The following is an 18,122-nucleotide window of genomic DNA, read 5'->3' as shown; positions in this document are numbered from 1 at the left end:
TCCGTTTGTCAGTCAGGCATGCGGGCGGCCGATTGCCGCTGGAGAAACGGGCCGCACCGCCATTTTCCGCAGGCGGGCCAATTAAGGCCCACCCTGTGGGTAAGCGACTCCCGTGGGGAACAGGAAAATAGTCGCGCAGGCCGGCAACCTGCATAAAGATTGGCCAGGCAGCCTGCTTGAGGCAGTGCACCATGGCCACACATAGGGAAAGACATGCTGGATTGAGGGCAGAGGAGCAGGAGGAGGGGGGCAGGCTGCAGGAGAGCACAGCGGGAGGCCACTGTGCACCCCTCCCCACTGATTTTCAGTTACATGCCTTGCTGTCCTCCTGCAAGAGGTGGCTATCTGTCGGGACATTCTGTATCCTGAGGATGGGAGGAGGAGGGCCCCCTATGTCACCAGCCAGACGTGGAAGGAATTGGGTGACGCTGTAAGCGCCCATGATGATGTGCGGTGCACTGGCTCCCGGTGCAGGAAAAGATTCAATGATTTGCTGCGCTCTGGAAGGGTGAGTACCATGTCTGTCTTGGCCATTTGACCCAGAAGGCAGCCTTAGCCTTTGAGCACCCCCCCCCACCAACCATGTCTTGTTGTCGTTACTGCATAGGGCATCTAGTGCACGCTGGATGGGCAAATGGGTACTGACCATGCTTACATCAGCCTTAGTGGTTGAGGAAAAGATGGGTTCTCCCTGCAGCATATGTTGGTGTTTGTCGTATTTGAGTAGTCTTCAGGGGAAGCTGCTGACACATACTCAGAACTCCAACACATGTCATGTTGATGGTAATGAGATGGTGCAAGGGGTGCCTCAAGGTGTTTTGGGCAAGTGCCATCTGCTGGGATTGGCACTGCACATAGTTGCGCCTCCTTGCCATGGGTGCTAAGACCCATGTGCTATTCAAAGTCATGGACGCCGAATGTGTCCAAGGTGTCCGTTGGGTGAGGGGGTTGGGAGCAGCCATACTATCTTCTGGGGACTGATCACCCAGTGTGGATAGGAGCCGCCAGAGGCCTCAGATGGGCCACTGTGGTTGGGGCGCAGCATGCGCATGCAGAGTACATGAGCGAGCAGCCCCAATAAAACCTCCTCACTGTTTTGCAGGTAAAAGTCACCACAATGCCCGGGAGTGCCAGAGGACTGGAGGTGGGCTTGCCCTCCTGCAGCACCTCACGCCTTTTGAAGAGCAGGCCGTGGAGCTGGGCAGCAGTCAGGAGGCCAGGGCAGCCGGGGGCGGTGAGGCAGGGGTCCGGTGGGCAGGCATTTGAGGTCCACAGTCCCATCTGCTCTGTGTGCCCACCATCCAAACCACTGATGGTTGCTGCAATTGTTAATGCTGAAACACTGCTCATTCACAGACTGAGACATTCTGACATCTGGGTCATACAGAAGGGACCCTCGTCTCCTTGAGGAATTGCATCTCCACCACCTTCCAAAGTCACGTATCCCATTTGTGACTAACACCATGGTCTAACATGCCTTTGGATCGCTGCTGCACAGCCAAAGACTTATTTCATTTTAGGGGGTTTGGGACCTCCAGCACCCTTTCAGCCAGTGAGCCCCACATTACTTTGTCCAAAAGGTCCTCATCACCTCAGCTGTGAACCTCATGGAACTCAACTTAGATGAATGCCACCACGTAACTCATCCCTGTGCCAAGGGGAAATGTTGCCTTCTGCCCGTCCGGTCTATGCCCCTCCTAATGGAATGAAGGTCAATAATGTGACCTCTCAATCTCCTGTGATCGACGGCAAATGTCACAACTGTTTGCGATGTTTCCTCAGCCCTACAACTATCCAGGCCACAATGCATCCAGGTCAGGTACCTCTGCCCTCTCCCCACTCCTATGGTTCAAAATATGCCATGTGGTATTTCTGAGGCCATCTAATCAGCCTGCCTGCATATGAGTTTAATGGTTGGGGCTTGTCTTGACTCTTTTCTACCTCACCAATGTTCTTCTCCTTAGGGTCTTGAAGGGTGAGCGACTTATGAGGTTGGGGGCAAAAGGGATGAAAGGTTGAACTGACTGTATGCTAACTGATGCACTGTCTTTGTTGTTAATTTCAGCATCACCACCAGAGCGACCCACACGTCGACACCGCAGTCCCCCCTCCGCACCTGAGGGACAACATGTGCAATTTGCGGCACATCATTTCAGCCAGCCAGGCACCAGCGCAGACACACACACCTCGGTGGGGACTTTACCATCAGCTAGTGTCCTGGGTCACAGTGGAGAGGGCACATCACGATCGCTGGAGGAGATGGTAGGGGCAGAGAGTGCCGATGGCTCCAGCAGCCGGAGGGCTGCAAGGGACGAGGCACATGCTGAGTCTGGCACTGATGACGTGCCTCTGGAGTTGTCCCCAATGCAGCAGCTTCAGGACAGGCAGCAGGAAGTGCGTTTGCATCTGGCAGGGCTGCATGAGGAAATGCTTCAGTTGCTCTCTGCGACGGAGGAGTCCAGGCAGAGTGCATGTGAAAGTTTAGCCCTCAGTGCAGAGCTTTAGGTTTTCTCCAATGAGAGATTGGCGACTCTCAATTCTTCAATCAAATGGAACATTTTATGATTGGAATACGCTCTGACCTGCAAGCCCTCACAGCGGTACTGGCTATGGGTGGTCATTCCCAATGTGGGAGATGTTGTGGACACCAAGCGTCAGCACTCAGTGCCCATGCATCTGTGGTGAGCAGGGAGGTCGAAACGGACCTCACGTCGGTGCAGCAGCTGCCTGTCGTCGCTGCAAGCTCCTCTCAGGGCACTCCAGATAAGGGCAGCAGACCCTCCGTCCCTCTGCCAATCAACTTTTCTTTCGTTAAGGCTGCGACAACTGGGGAGGTGCCAGTTCAGGAACTGGCCACTCCCTCCCCGGCAGGGCCAACACAGGCTCTATGGACCAGAGGACGCCCGCCAAGGATATTGAGGCCAATAGGACAGCAGTCAGCAGGCTATCTCTCAAGCCACTCCAAGCAATGGGGCAGCATGTAGACGTAGCAACTGAAAACGTAAGCATAAGACACCTTAGGCACTCCACGGGTATGTCACTGGTGATTTCGTGTTGGCCTGAGAATAGGGACCCATATTTTTCTTTTCGCAAAAAAGTGCTGTGTGCTTTTCTTTTGGACACAATAAAGGTACTGAGCGGTCCAGGCAATGGAAGCGCATCTTGAGAAGACCAATGGATCTCTCCACCAAAGCCCTTGTGGTGCCCTGGCTCCTATTGTAACGCTGCTCAGTTTCTGTTCTTGGACGGCGGAGTGGCATCATGAGCCACCTTCATAGGGGATAGCCCTTGTCACCCAGCAGCCAACCATCCAGCCGGGCTGGCACACAGAAGAGCCCCGGCACCTGGAAGTATCTGAGGATGTAGGTGTCGTGGGAGCTGCCTTGGTACCTTGTACAGACTTGTAAAATCTGCATCCTGTGATCACACACTATCTGCACATTCATGAAGTGGAAGCCCTTCCTGTTGACGAGGGCGCCGGGCTCACCTGCTGGCACCTTGATGGTCACATATTGCACCCTGGACACGGGGCAAGCCAGCAATGGCTGGGAAGCCTCTGGTTCGCTGTGCCTGACTTGCCTGGTCGCAGTAGAAGTGGATGAAGGTGGATACCCGTCTGAACAGAGCGTCTGTAACCTGCTTGACACAATTGTGGACAGCTGATTGGGAGACACCGCAAAGATCACCCACCGAGCCCTGGAAGGAGACATGCATAGAAGTGGAGGGCAACTGTGAGGTTCAGACCCGTTGGCATGGGGTGTTCGCCCACACAGTTAGGAGAGATCTCAGGGCCAATCATCTGACAGATGTCGTTGACTGTCTCCCTTGACAGTCGGAGCCACCTTCGGCACTGCACCTCAGCCATATTGGGGTAGCTGCTTCGCCACCTGTATACCCTAGCAGCAGGATAGTGGCAAGTTCTGCGGCCCCTTGCACCTTGGACAACTTCTTGGCCCTGCGTCCCTTGTGCCTGCACCTGGCCTCCCAAATGTGGCTCCCTGGAGGCTGATTGTCCAGTCCTGGCCTCCTCCTTATTCTATCCCTCCCTTCCTCCTCAGAGGAGCTGCCTTCTGTGGAGAGGTCAGAACCCATACCTCCAGGCTAAATGGAGGCCTCCGGAAAGCTACAGGCCCGAGAAAGATTACTGCCTGCAGACTGGTTTCAAAGTACACAAGAAGCTCTTGGAAATTGATGAGAACTACTAACAATCACACAGGCAACTTTTAAACACTTTCAGCAATTAAAACTTGGCGTAAAACATGAACAACCCCTCTGAGTCCACATATCCTGACATTGCATGAGTTTTCTTAAAAAATCTCCTACCCGCCCGCCCGTTGGGCCCGTGCTCCAACCCGAAGTTCGCACTCAAATTCCAGGACAATTGGCAAGTTAAGGGCCTTAACAAGGCCTTCAATTAATGGCGGGCGAACGCCCCACTGCTGAGCGTGCCTGCGGATTGAAATATCGCGATGCCGTGTGCTGACATTGGGAAGCTCACGCAACACATTTTAACCACTGACATGCGGGCTCCGCCACCCACACATCAGCCAGAAAATTCTGGCTATGGTCACTCTTTTGAATGTTATATTTTCTTCCTAATTCCTATCTCATTACATTACATTCATATAATCATTTAGACATGAAAAATAAAATATCCTACAGGATTAAAACCAAAAAGCTATTCACAAATGTCTAATATTAACTGAAATAGGTTAACCTGGCAACTATGGAAAAGACCCTTGCACTAGCTGCCCTTCTGCTGACACAATATAATTTTGTAGCAATACATATAAGCTCAATATTTGTCCCTAAACCAATAGCAAAATATTTAATTATAAACTTCCAGTCATTATATTATTATTTAATTTTAATGCTGTTGCACTTGAATGCTATGAAGGACATGAATATGTGATAGTGAAGTGAATATTCATTTCTATTACAAACAAAAACAAAAATAGCTGGAAAAACTCAATAGGTCTTACAGCATCTGCGGCGAGGAACACAGTTAACGTTTCGAGTCCGGATGATTCTTCATCAGAACTAAAGAAACATAGAAATGTGGTGAAATATAAGCTGGTAGATGGGGGTGGGTCAGGTAGAGCTAGATAGAGGGCCAGTGATAGGTGGAGGCAAAGAAGAGATTGCCAAAGATGTCGTAGACAAAAGGACAAAAGGGTGTTGATGGTGGTGATATTATCTAAGGAATGTGCTAATGGTGACATTAAGGGTAGAAAGCAAGACAAACAAGTGGCAGATGGTCATGGTGGGCATGGGGTGTGGGGAAGGGATCAAAATGGGCTAAAAGGTGGAGATATAATGATAGATTTAAAAATAAGTGGGAAAAGAAAAATATATTTTAAAAATATATAAATTATTGGAAAAAGGGGGATCGGAAAGGGGATGGAGATGGAGGAGAGAGTTCAAGATCTGAAGTTGTTGAACTCAATGTTAAGTCCGGAAGGCTGAAGAGTGCTTAGTCGGAAGATGAGGTGCTGTTCCTCCAGTTTGCGTTGAACTTCACTGGAACATTGCAGCAGGCCAAGGACAGACATGTGGGCTTGAGAGCAGGGTGGTGTGTTAAAATGGCAAGCGATGGGGAGGTCGGGTCATGCTTGCGGACAGACCGAAGGTATTCCCACAAAGCGGTTACCCAGTCTGCGTTTGGTCTCTCCAATGTAGAGGAGACCGCATTGGGAGCAGCGAATGCAGTAGACTAAATTGAGGAAAGTGCAAGTGAAGTGCTGCTTCACTTGAAAGGAGTGTTTGGGCCCTTGGATGATGAGGAGGGGGGAAGTAGAGGGGCAGGTGTAACACCTTCTGCGGTTGCATGGAAGTTGGAGGTTGAGGTGTAGGAGGTGATGGAGGAGTGGACCAGGGTGCCCCGGAGGGAACAATCCCTGCTGAATGCCACCAGGGGGGGTGAAGGGAAGATGTGTTTGGTGGTGGCATCATGCTGGAGTTGGCGGAAATGGCGGAGGATGATCCTTTGAATGCAGAGGCTGGTGGGGTGATAAGGAAGGACAAGGGGGGCCCTATCATGATTCTGGGAAGGAGAGGAAGGAGTGACGGCAGATGTGCGGGAGATGTGCCGGACACGGTTGAGGGCCCTGTCAACCACAATGGGTGGAAAACCTTGGTTAAGGAAGAAGGAAGACATGTCAGAGGAACTGATTTGGAAAGTGGCATCATCAGAACAGATGCGACGGAGGCAAAGGAACTGAGAGAATGGGATGGATTCCTTACAGGAAGCGGGGTGTAAGAAGCTGTACGCGAGGTAGCTATGGGAGTCAGTAGGCTTGTAATGAATATTATTGTAATAAATATTGCTGGACAGTCTATCACCAGAAATTGAGGCAGTGAGGTTAAGGAAGAGGAGGGAAGTGTCAGTGATGGACCATGTGAAAATGATGGAGGGGTGGAAATTGGAAGCAAAATTAGTACATTTTTGCAGGTCCAGACGAGAGCATGAAGCGGCACTGAAGCAATCATCGATGTACTGGAGAAACAGTTGTGGGAGGGGGCCTGAGTAGGACTGAAACAAGGAATGTTCCATGTACCCCATAAAGAGGCAGGCATAACTGGGGCCCATACGGGGATCCATAGCCATACCTTTTATTTGGAGAAAGTGAGATGAGTTTAAGGAGAAATTGTTCAGTGAGAGAACAAGTTCAGCCAGACAGAGAGTAGTGGTGGATGAGGATTTTTCGGGCCTTAGTTCGAGGAAGAAGCGGAGACCCATCAGACCATCCCGGTGGGGGATAGAGGTTTAGAGGGATTGGACGTCCATGGTGAAGAGGAGGTGTTTGGGGCCAGGGAACTGGAAATTGTTGATATGATGTAGGGCATCAGAGGAATCGCGGATGTAGGTGGGAAGAGACTGGACAAGGGGAGAAAGAATGGAGTCATGATAGCAAGAAATGGGTTCCGTGGGGCAGGAACAGGCTGAGATGATCGGTCTGCCGGGACAGTCCTGTTTGGGGATTTTGGCTAGGAGGTAGAAGCGGGCCATCCGAGGTTGGGAGACTATGAGGTTAGAAGCTATGGAGGGAAGATCTCCAGAGGAGATGAGGTCAGTGACAGTCCTGGAAACAAAGGCTTGATGTTCAGTGGTGGGGTCATGGTCCAGGAAGAGGAAGAAGGAAGTGTCTGAGAGTTGACGCTCAGCCTCTGCGAGGTAGAGGTCAGTGCGCCAGACAACAACAGCACCACCCTTGTCAGCAGGTTTGATGACAATGTCAGGGTTGGACCTGAGAGAACAGATGCGGCAATTTCAGAAAGACACAGGTTAGAGTGGGTGAGAGGCGCAGAGAAATTGAAATGACTGATGTCACGCCGACAGTTCTCAATGAAAAGATCAAGAGCAGGTAAGAATCCAGAGGAAGGGGTCCAGGTGGAGGGAAAATTTTGGAGGCTGGTAAAAGGATCCGCTGAACAGGGAGAGGACTCCTGCCCAAAGAAGTGAGCTATTAAATCACCTCTTAGATACCTCCTGTCAGAATGTAAATACTGTTGGGGATATAGATATCAATATTCTGTTGACTTTCTGATTTGGTTAGTTGAACATTTTCATCATCAAACCATCCAAGGCTCTTGGGTCTCCCTAGCTACTATTCATGAAACATGTATATTGCCATTTTCCCTCCTATGTGCATTATGTATCTCCTAGAGGAACATGTAATGCAAAAATGTGTTAATATGAATTGTGTCTGTACTCACTGATTGCCTTTTTAACTCCCATTTATCATTTTTAACCTCTTTTATTTGCTTCATCTGCTGCCCACAGCATTTAAATATCTACCTGTGTCCTTTAATAGATCTATTAGATTCAAAAGTGAGAATTTCTCCCTCTCATCCAATATCCACCACAAAAAATGTGACCAACGAGCTGCTGACTTTTTTTGAAAACATTTTTGCTCTTACCACTAAGCTAGAGATTCAGGCCTTAAGGGCGGATTTTTACTGCCCTGCGGTGCCAGGGATGGGGACATAAAATGCGACAAGCTGTTCAAAAGACTTTGGCGGGACTGGAAAAATCTGCCGGCTGGAGGGGCCGTTAAATTTCGCCCTGGGTGATAAAACCATCACAACAATCTAACAAATTATGAGTTGCATGAATATTAGCAATAGGTTTACCTTCAGATTTGATACGATTACGGCTTTATTACCCTTTTGCTGTGTTACACAACTCTCAATGTTTTTACTGTATTCTATGTAAAGGTAAGATACTCAGCATTTCCAAAATGTGTTGCATAGTGTAAAAGACAAAAAGTGACTGGGTTCAAAACAATAATCCAGCCTTCCACTATTGCTGCTATTCATAAATCTTTGAAAACAAACTGTCAAGAGTTTACAACATCATCAGAAGTACTCAGTTGATTCACTGCTTTGTAGTTCACCACCAATCATTATCCTATGTTTTCACCCACTGTTCCAGAGTTTTACTGCTGGATTTAAATCAGGGGCTGCCACAGAATATTGAATTATCCAGGTTTTTGAGGATTACAACATCAAAGGAAAACATAACTTGTGATTTAAACTCTTTCATCCAGTGGTTTGAGAGTGGCATAGTTGTAACATCACATGAGAAGACCTCCAAGCCTACCTTCATATCAAGGTCTATTCTCACCTTGCTACAATCACCCTCCATTTTGTCCTACATACGTATTTGATTATTGAGTTTACTGATAGAAATAAGTGAAGGATTCATGACAATTAAAAATTTCTGGGTTGTCTAAAGCAGTCCCTCCATTCCCAGCAAATATGGCGGCACTTCACCTTCAAGTGAGATCTTCATCCTCAAAGGTTCTTCTCTATTTAGAAGGTCAGAATGAGGTAACTTTACTTCAGTAAAGTTGTGATTTATACATAATGTGATGTCAATGTTTGCTACTTAGCGTTTACTATTACACAGACTAAAGCAAATATTGCAGTACTGTCAAATATTTTAAGAAAATTCAGATGAAATGTAGATTACCTAGGTTCACACGAAGAACCAGCTTTGCTTTCTTGATTTCAAGCGTTACATAATCTCCTTGCTGTCCCTCTCCATGGAATATCACACCTTCATTCTCAGATGTTTTAAACTTCAGTGAAATAATATCCTTTAAGGTTTTCATTTTCTTATTTCTAAACATGTAGGACAATGGACTGTAGCCGTCAAAGTTGATAACATCTGCCCCTGCAAACACAAAAACAAAAGATATTCAGTGTGCACAAAATAAGAAACTATAAATAGCTTGTAATAAAATGCAGTTACAGGCAACTCAATAGCCAAAGGAGCACTAACTATACAGCGTAAAGAAACTTTGAGAATAGACCAAGGTCCAATTGTAATGCAATCAAAACCAATTTAAAACTTACTGCTTGAAAGAACTTTAACATTATGCATTATCAGGCCAACACATCGGGGCCTGAACTTCACGCTCCCCGGTGGGCAGGTTTTTAGCAGATGGAGGAGCTTGAAATAGAAGGAATGGGCATCCCTCTTGCCTGCCCTAACCTTGCAGAAATTTTACATGGGGACCGGCAAGGCCTCAGATGGGTTACTGGCCCTTGCCCCAGTTGAAGCCCTTAAGTGATCAATTATTGGCCACGTAAAGGCTGTTTCCCGCCCAACCTCAATTGTAAGGCTGGTGGGAGGATTTCAGGGTGTGGGGGAAGCATGAAAATGATCAGACTTAGGCCTCAGGTGGAAAGGGGGTGATCTTCTCCATCAGAAGCCCCCTTCTGACTTCAGGTGCCCCCCCCTTAAGGCCCAGTGGCTGTTGGACCTCCCTCGTCTCCCCACTGGCCCCTCCCCCAACACCCGAATCGCCCACTTGCCCACTTTGCACTCTCCCAGGCCTTCCTTGCCCTGGGACCCCGAAAATTTACCTTGCCATTCAGTCCCGGGACTTAGGCTCAGGCATCTTCATGTACTTCCTCTCTTCTGTCCAGTGCAACTCCTTGCACTGCAGAGACTAGAGAGTTGCCAGCCAAATGGAACTTCATCCCGTGTGTGGGGCGGAAGTCCTGCCTGGACACAACTGATGCTCATTTGAGTGCGAAATGGCTGCAGGCAGGCAGAGGTGGCGGGCACATGTTCCTCACTGACTCTTCGGGTAGCGGGAAGGGAAACCGTGCCATCTGAAATATTCAGGCCCAGGTCTTATTACAGCTTATGTTTGATGAACTAGGTAATTTGATGAAGTACCTCAGTTTCATATGCAGCACTTCGTATGTGCTATTCCACAGTCATGCCATTTTGTTATATACTGGCCAGATTTGGCAGTCAGTGGTGATGAACTGAGCCAGTCATTTATTACACTTAAACTGGCCCACAGGCTTTTGCACTGGAACTTGCGGTGATTAGAAATCCAAAACAGTGCTATGTCCCATTCAGGGAATTGAGGAACAGGGCAAGCAATGGTGGGCTGGATTTCACGGAGAGGCATGTTGTTTGCACCCCTCTGTTGCAAGAGTCAGCCAGCAGCTGACGGGCCTAAAAAACAGCCTGCCCCGCAGCAATTTTGTACTGCCAGCGGGACAAATGAGCTGAGAGTGGGACTTCCACCCCTCAGTGTGCACTGCTGGGACTAGAAGTAGGCCCAGGAAGATGAGAGCAATGATTTTCAGAGCCAGGTAAGTCCCAGGTTTTTAGAGCAGGGAGGGATTACGTAGCCTAACGAGGGGGGTGAGGGGAGGGGGGTGGGGGGGTCGGTTCTGGAGAACAGGTGGGGAGGAAGAAAGGGAGGGTGGGGTAACATCTTGGTTGGGGGGGCGGTGCACCAATGCGCAAAGAGCAACCCCCAAATGCTGTGCTCCCCCTTCCTTACCATCTTTTCAAAAATTGTTTTCAAAAGCAGGCTCCCCATTTCCACCTGCCTGCCCATGGCACTCATTTTATGGCATCGGTAGCATGAAATATGGGTCAGTTGGCTTGGTAACAAGCTCACTTGCCCATTAATTATTATTTTTTTGAAATGGCGGGCTATCTGCCAATTTTGGCACCCACTGTGTTATGGAGACTGAGTCAAGTGTAGATGGGAAGGCGGTGGGATTGCCATCGTTTGAATTTTATGCGTCCCCCCTGCCAAAAATAGGGCCAGTGAGGATGTAAAATCCAGCCCTATGTGTCTCTTTAACCAACTAAATTGGGTGGACTTGTCCCAGGTTTGCATTAAATGCAGTAGTGGGTGTGAAAAATGACATTTTACCTGCTGACCGCAGTGGCGGGTTTTCGTGACATGTCATCCGTTTCCCACCTCATTAATTATGCAGCCACAGGAAACACGCTGTCTCGCTGGTGGGCAGCCTCTGAATTGCCCACCACACCATTACCTCACCATTTCCTCATTCCAGGTGCCATATCTAAACTGCAGCTACACACACAGTTCTCAATGTTTGCAACCCAGGACTGCTCCAGTGAAGATATGGCCCTGAAAGCCAGGAAGAGTTCAGTGACCTGTCACTACAGCACATTTTGGAGGCCCGCTGTGATGTCCTCCATCCCCTTTCTGGCCGCAGGAGATCCAGCAATCTCACCACTTCAATTTGGGTGGCGGTGGCAGTGGTGGTCAATGCCAGTGCCGCAAAGAAGAGGTTGGCCTTCCAGTGCAAAAAGAAGATGAATGATCTCATCAGTCCCGCCAGGGTAAGGCAACTATCTCATCACTCTAAACTCACAAGGCCATCACATATTCACTGGCATCCCACTCACTGCAAGCTCAAGTGACACCACCACCTCACTCTCTCACACACACCTCACATCTCCATTTGGTTTCATCTCCTCTGCAGACTGCCTCCTCAGCCCTCACCATTTGGAGGCCACTTACACAGATCAACATGTGCCCCCACACACGCCCTGGGATAACCCTCCTTCCCCAGTTCAGCCCTTGCCCCGCAGCCTCATCCCTTGCCTAAGGCCACTTCTCTCTCTTCCCAAGCAAGCCCTAACCCTGCAGCCAAGGTAAAAATCCTGCCCATTGCTATAGTAAAGCTTGTAGAGGAGCAGATAAGATGGATAGCAACTTCCTGATTTACATGTATAGCATTGTTTTTTTTTGACCACAAAATCCAGGCCAATGTTTAACCCGCCACCAGTACATAATTTCAGGCCTGAATCTCAACCCTGCAATTATCATTCATGGGGATTATTGTTTATTGTTCTGAAAATATAAACTCCTTTGCTATTCTGAAAACTAAGCACAGATCCATCTGAAATAGATTTCAGATTTTCTAATCTGTGTCACTTCTATGATCATCAGTCTCACTCACAGGGGAGAATTTTCCCCAGGTTGGGCGGGCTGAGCGGGAGCAGGCACAGGCGGGCACGGACCCGATCGCTACCCGCGATCGGATCCGCGTCACCATTTTATGCGGGCAGGCCAATTAAGGCCCACCCAGTGTAATGCGCAACTCCCAAGGATAGCGGGAGTGGGCGGGTGGTGGCGGGAGTGCAATGACCGCCGGTTCCAATGGCGACTTGGCGGCCTGTTTGAATGAAGTGCTGGCAGCCTTGGAAAGGCTGCTCACAATGGCAAATAGAAAGGCTTACCAGAGGGCTAGGTCAGCGGAGCAGGCCAGGCCAGAGGGCAGGGCAGCGGAGCAGGTCAGGACGGAGAATAGGGCAGCGGGGCAATGTGCCCCTCAGTTTTCAGATAAGTGCCTAGCTGCCCTCCTGGAGGAGGTTGTGGCACGGCAGGAGATCCTGCTTCCCAGGGACGGAAGGCGGAGACCTCCCCATCTGACCAAATGTGCATGGTAGGAGGTGGCCGAGAGTGTGAGCTCCTATGATGTGATGCGACACATGTGGGTCCAGTACCGCAAGAGATTTAATGACCTCCTGCGCTCAGGAAGGGTGAGTACCATGTTGGCTGAGGTCACTTAATGCAGCCGTCAGCCTTTCCCCACCAAAGCACCCCCCCATCTCCACTCCCACCCCCACCCACACATCTTTCCTTCTCTATTTATTATGGGGGTGATGGAGTAATTTTGAACTTGAGTGTGATTACTGTCCTGTTATGAAACCCAGGTACATAAATTTCTCTAATCAAAGCAGAATTTGGGATCTTCCTGTTGCAATCTGTCTGATGCCATTGGTAGTAATTCAATCTTCCAGGGACTGCAACCATGATATAATCTTGTGGTTATTCGCCAGCCACGTGTGGCCTATCTCCTTCTAAAAAAGAGCAGCACGCTCCTTGGGTTTGGTTTGCAATGCCAGAGCAGGGAACACAAGGTTCTGAGCTTGTCCCTGGTAGGAAACATTAATGGGCCCCAGGTTTCACACCAGGGCAGGGTACTGTGCGGGAAACCTCTAATTGCTATGGAAGTGGGTTTGGTAAACAATTAGTGGTTATGAGGGGTGGGAATGGAGATGCGGAAACTCAATTGCGGGCTCGATTTAAACTCACCATGCCAGACATTATTCTGGCTGTCTTTTCACTGCTGTGACTGCAGAGTGAAAGGTCACAGAAGACTTAAATTACACAATACAAAAACAGAATTACCTGGAAAAACGCAGCAGGTCTGGCAGCATCGGCGGAGAAGAAGAGTTGACGTTTCGAGTCCTCATGACCCTTCGACAGAACTTGAGTTCGAGTCCAAGAAAGAGTTGAAATATAAGCTGGTTTAAGGTGTGTGTGTGGGGGGTGGAGAGATAGAGAGACAGAGAGGTGGGGGGTGGGGTATGGTTGTAGGGACAAACAAGCAGTGATAGAAGCAGATCATCAAAAGATGTCAACGACAATAGTACAATAGAACACATAGGTGTTAAAGTTAAACTTGGTGATATTATCTAAACGAATGTGCTAATTAAGAATGGATGGTAGGGCACTCAAGGTATAGCTCTAGTGGGGGTGTTTTTTTTAAATATTTTTTTAATTTTTTTTTTATTTTTTTATAATGGAAATAGGTGGGAAAAGGAAAATCTTTATAATTTATTGGAAAAAAAAGGAAGGGGGAAACAGAAAGGGGGTGGGGATGGGGGAGGGAGCTCACGACCTAAAGTTGTTGAATTCAATATTCAGTCCGGAAGGCTGTAAAGTGCCTAGTCGGAAGATGAGGTGTTGTTCCTCCAGTTTGCATTGGGCTTCACTGGAACAATGCAGCAAGCCAAGGACAGACATGTGGGCAAGAGAGCAGGGTGGAGTGTTAAAATGGCAAGCGACAGGGAGGTCGTGACTTTAGGTCGTGAGCTCCCTCCCCCATCTCCACCCCCTTTCTGTTTCCCCCTTCCTTTTTTTTCCAATAAATTATAAAGATTTTCCTTTTCCCACCTATTTCCATTATAAAAAAAAATTTAAAAAAAAACACCCCCACTAGAGCTATACCTTGAGTGCCCTACCATCCATTCTTAATTAGCACATTCATTTAGATAATAACACCAACTTTAACTTTAACACCTATGTGTTCTTTTGTACTATTGTCGTTGATATCTTTTGATGATCTGCTTCTATCACTGCTTGTTTGTCCCTACAACCACACCCCCCCCTCCACCTCTCTCTATCTCTCCGCCCCCCCACACACACACCTTAAACCAGCTTATATTCCAACTCTTTCTTGGACTCGAACTCAAGTTCTGTCGAAGGGTCATGAGGACTCGAAACGTCAACTCTTTTCTTCTCCGCCTATGCTGCCAGACCTGCTGAGTTTTTCCAGGTAATTCTGTTTTTGTTTTGGATTTTCAGCATCCACAGTTTTTTTGTTTTTATCTCTGTGTTGAATTACACAATGCCTCAGCAGGACCTGCGGCAGGGCAGTGGACTTGGAGGTCACACTGGAGGCTGTTGGGGAGAGGAGGGATTTCTTGCTCCTGGAGGGAGGCAGGAGGAGACCACCTACCCAGACAAAATAGATGTACATGGACATTGTTGCTGTAGTCAATGGAAGAAGTCTGGTCAAAAGCACTTGTATCCATTGTTGGAAAAGTTTCAATGACCTGTAAGGCTCTGTCCTATCCCTCAGGGCAGATCTCTGGGTATTCACTTTTCAACAGATACACAAACCGAGGAGTCTCAGGGCGTGTGCTCCTCCTGAAGATGGGGGTACCGTGTATTCCCAGGCCACTTAATGATCTCTCAGAATGGATCTGAGCCATAGTGCAGCTGAGGACCTGTAATCACTGATACACACACCTTCAAATGAATTGCAGCAGCTGCCATTGGCCATAAAGGATGGCAGTGCCATTACACATTGTCTTTTGTCCTTACAGGAGGGACAGGTTCATAATGCCCAAGAGATGACCAAGATATTTGGAGCTGTCCCCTACATTAAAGTCCTCACAGCCATGGAGGAGGGTGCAATAGAAATAGCTGGGATCTCAGACCATGTGGAAGTTGGTCATGGCAAGATGGGCATTCATGGTGAAGATGATGATTATAGAGGGCAATGCGCTCATTAAGAGAGTACATTTGACTCCACCTCATCCGACAGCATGTGGAACACTGAGTTGCATTGGGAAGTCTCAGCACTGCAGAAGCTTCTCTTCTCTAAAGTCAGCTCTCATGATCTCTTCTTGCGTCTTCCAAGGCATTGGCCTAAGGAGACCTTCTTCCTCACTACCACCGGGCATCAGAGCTCCAAAGAAGTGCCGTCACACCTTACATGTGCACCATTCACCTGCACAGATACATTTACCTCTGAGAATCCTCACAATCATTTAGATAGGGTGGCACTGGGTAAGGAGCATGGCACTAGTGTGCAGGAAGAAATTACAAAGGCAGAGGCAGGTGTGTGCAGTTCCTTGCAGAGGATGGAGGACAGCTACATTCCTGGACAGCTGCAAGGCTTCAAAAGTCACTGAAAAGGAGGGTCTACCTAGAACAACAGAAGATGGGCTCCCACATAACAGGGTGCCCTGAGGCAATGCAAAGTTATGGTCAGTGAATGCAGGAGTCCATCCAGCTCATGTATGCCACAAAAGTCCTTGCTTTGAGCGCATGAGCTCCTTCTTTGAGTTACCAACTTCATGGAGAGCCATATGTGACGACACATGGAGTGCATTCAGGAACTGCACACTACTGTACACAGGATGCACGCTACACTAAATAGACCACTCAGTGACACTGAGGTCTTTGGCGAGGATGCCAGTTGATCCCGACTGGTACTCCTCTCCAGCCATCTGGAGCGTCAGTCAAGGGCTGAGGATATCGCTGAGAAGGATGAGAATGCCACTCCATACAAGCAGTCTTCATCATCATTGGCCTCCTTAGCCCTGTTGATAGTGAGCGCATCCTTGCAGCAGGGCACAATGACAGAGGCTGTATCTGCAACGATCCCCATGCAGCAGCCTCCGGGGATGCCCACATTGGTATCTCCACAACAAGGATGATGGCCACTTGCCACAAACCAAGTCAGGTGAGCAGGCTAACTCGACCTCCTACAAGGCCACAAAGGGAGAAGTACCAAAGAGTGATCAAGTGTAGAGACCAGCAAGTCATGGGGTACTGAGTGGGTCACGGAGGCATCTTTTACCTGTAACTGTGCACTGTTTTCTTTTATGAGTACCATGTGACTCTTGAAGCCAGACCTGTGAGACTCCTTTTACTAATGGTGAACCAAGGAAAGAGGGATGAGGTGGTTACTCAACAGTGTCAGCAAAACCTCCGGACAGATGGGCATCCTTCATTGTCGGTAAGAGTTTACAAGTTCCTGTCTGAGTCCTCAAAGGAGGTGTTAGCACAAGCACCTCAAAGTGAGTTCCATACCATGCTGTTCATCCTGGGTCAGAGGGATTCAGTGGAAATGTTGCTGAATCAGATGATCACTGACATTCATGGCAGCTTGATGAGACCTTCCTGCTCTGGACCATGACCAACCAGCTCATCCAAAGCACCTCACTATTCTTTATCGTCCCTCTCCCCCACCACCTCTTCTATATCCTCTGCCTCCTCTTCGTCCGATGAGCTGGGTCCTTCCATGGCCTCAGTCCTCATGGTCCACACCTCTTTGAAGTGTTAAGAAAAACAAAGCAGCTTACTACAATGAGCAAGGTACTTGTAGTAGTGTACTGAAGGGCACCAGCTACCTGACCGCTCCAGGCAGCAGATCTTCAGAAGCCCAACGACCTGCTCAATGGCAGTCCTGCTGAGCAAAAGGCTTTAGTTATTTTGCTTCTTTCCCTCTCCCTATAGCTCCCACAGAGGGGTTAGTCACCATCTCTTCAAGTGACATCCCTTGTTCCCTAAAATCCATCCATAGACTTTGGGGTTTGGAATGACAAGCTGCAGCAGCCTGAACTAATGGAGGATAAAGCATTCATGGAAGCTGCCAGGAAAGCAGGCAGACACATGGGAGAACCTCTTCTTATGGTCGCCCATGGATGAGGTTTCGCAAATAATGCAAAGGCTGCTTGGCCTATCTGCCCGCCCTCCAGCCATAAGGTTGGACAGGCAGGAAAAATCTCGCTTTAATTAATTAATCAATGGGCTTAACAGCCGTCTTAATTGTCGGTGGGCGTTCTGCCGACTCTCATGTGCGCTGGCTGACCGAAATACCATGTGAGTGAACGATGACGTCGGGACACTTGCCCGATGTCTTCGCATACTATTTCATGCTCGTGCGTGTCGGGTGCACACCTGCACGCCCAGATGAAAATCCTGGTGTTGGCTTCAATTCACAGTCCATTAACTTTGAGATGCTTTAGGGGCTGAGTTGTAAATTTAAAGAAGGCCTTCGTAGAGAAAAAGAATGCTACAATGTGTGCTAGTGAAAGAAAAGAGGCACCATTGTCTGGTAAATGTATGGGAATGGTGTTCAATTGAAACCTAGAGATCAACATGAAAAATTAATGCAATTAATGAAAATAAGGCAAATAAAGGTAACTTTTAACTTTAGGAAGAATAATTTAACTGTAGCATAAATATGTTCTAAAACTTTACTTGCTCGGTTTTATCAGCACAACACAGGACATGTCTTTCTGCATTGACAAATTGCTGATTAAAGAAATATTGGGGAGAATTTTTCCTATGGCAGGCGAGCTGGGCAGGAGCGGGTGGGGTGGGTGCAGAGCCAATCATAGCCTGCAATCGGCTGCGTGCTGCCATGTTACACGGGCAGACCAATTAAGGCCCACCCAGCGCAATGTGCGGCCAGTAGGGCTCAGTTCCACGTATGTGCGTACGGGGGGAGGAGGGAGAGTC

At 48.5% G+C, this 18,122-nt stretch overlaps 1 protein-coding gene across 1 annotated transcript in view; it reads right to left on the bottom strand.

Moving 5' to 3' along the window:
- cntnap2a (contactin associated protein 2a) overlaps positions 1–18,122 on the bottom strand; it is a 1,656,857-nt gene that overhangs the window by 1,329,573 nt on the left and 309,162 nt on the right. Inside the window, exon 6 of the mRNA XM_041183966.1 lies at positions 8,975–9,178. Within this exon, the coding sequence (XP_041039900.1) occupies positions 8,975–9,178 (204 nt within the window). The remainder of the gene's footprint in view (positions 1–8,974; positions 9,179–18,122) is intronic.

The sequence above is a fragment of the Carcharodon carcharias genome, chromosome 3, assembly GCF_017639515.1.
Source record: "Carcharodon carcharias isolate sCarCar2 chromosome 3, sCarCar2.pri, whole genome shotgun sequence".
Lineage (NCBI taxonomy): Eukaryota > Metazoa > Chordata > Chondrichthyes > Lamniformes > Lamnidae > Carcharodon > Carcharodon carcharias.
The sequence above is the reverse complement of the archived record's forward strand: the minus strand, read 5'-3'. Positions and strand labels throughout refer to the sequence as shown.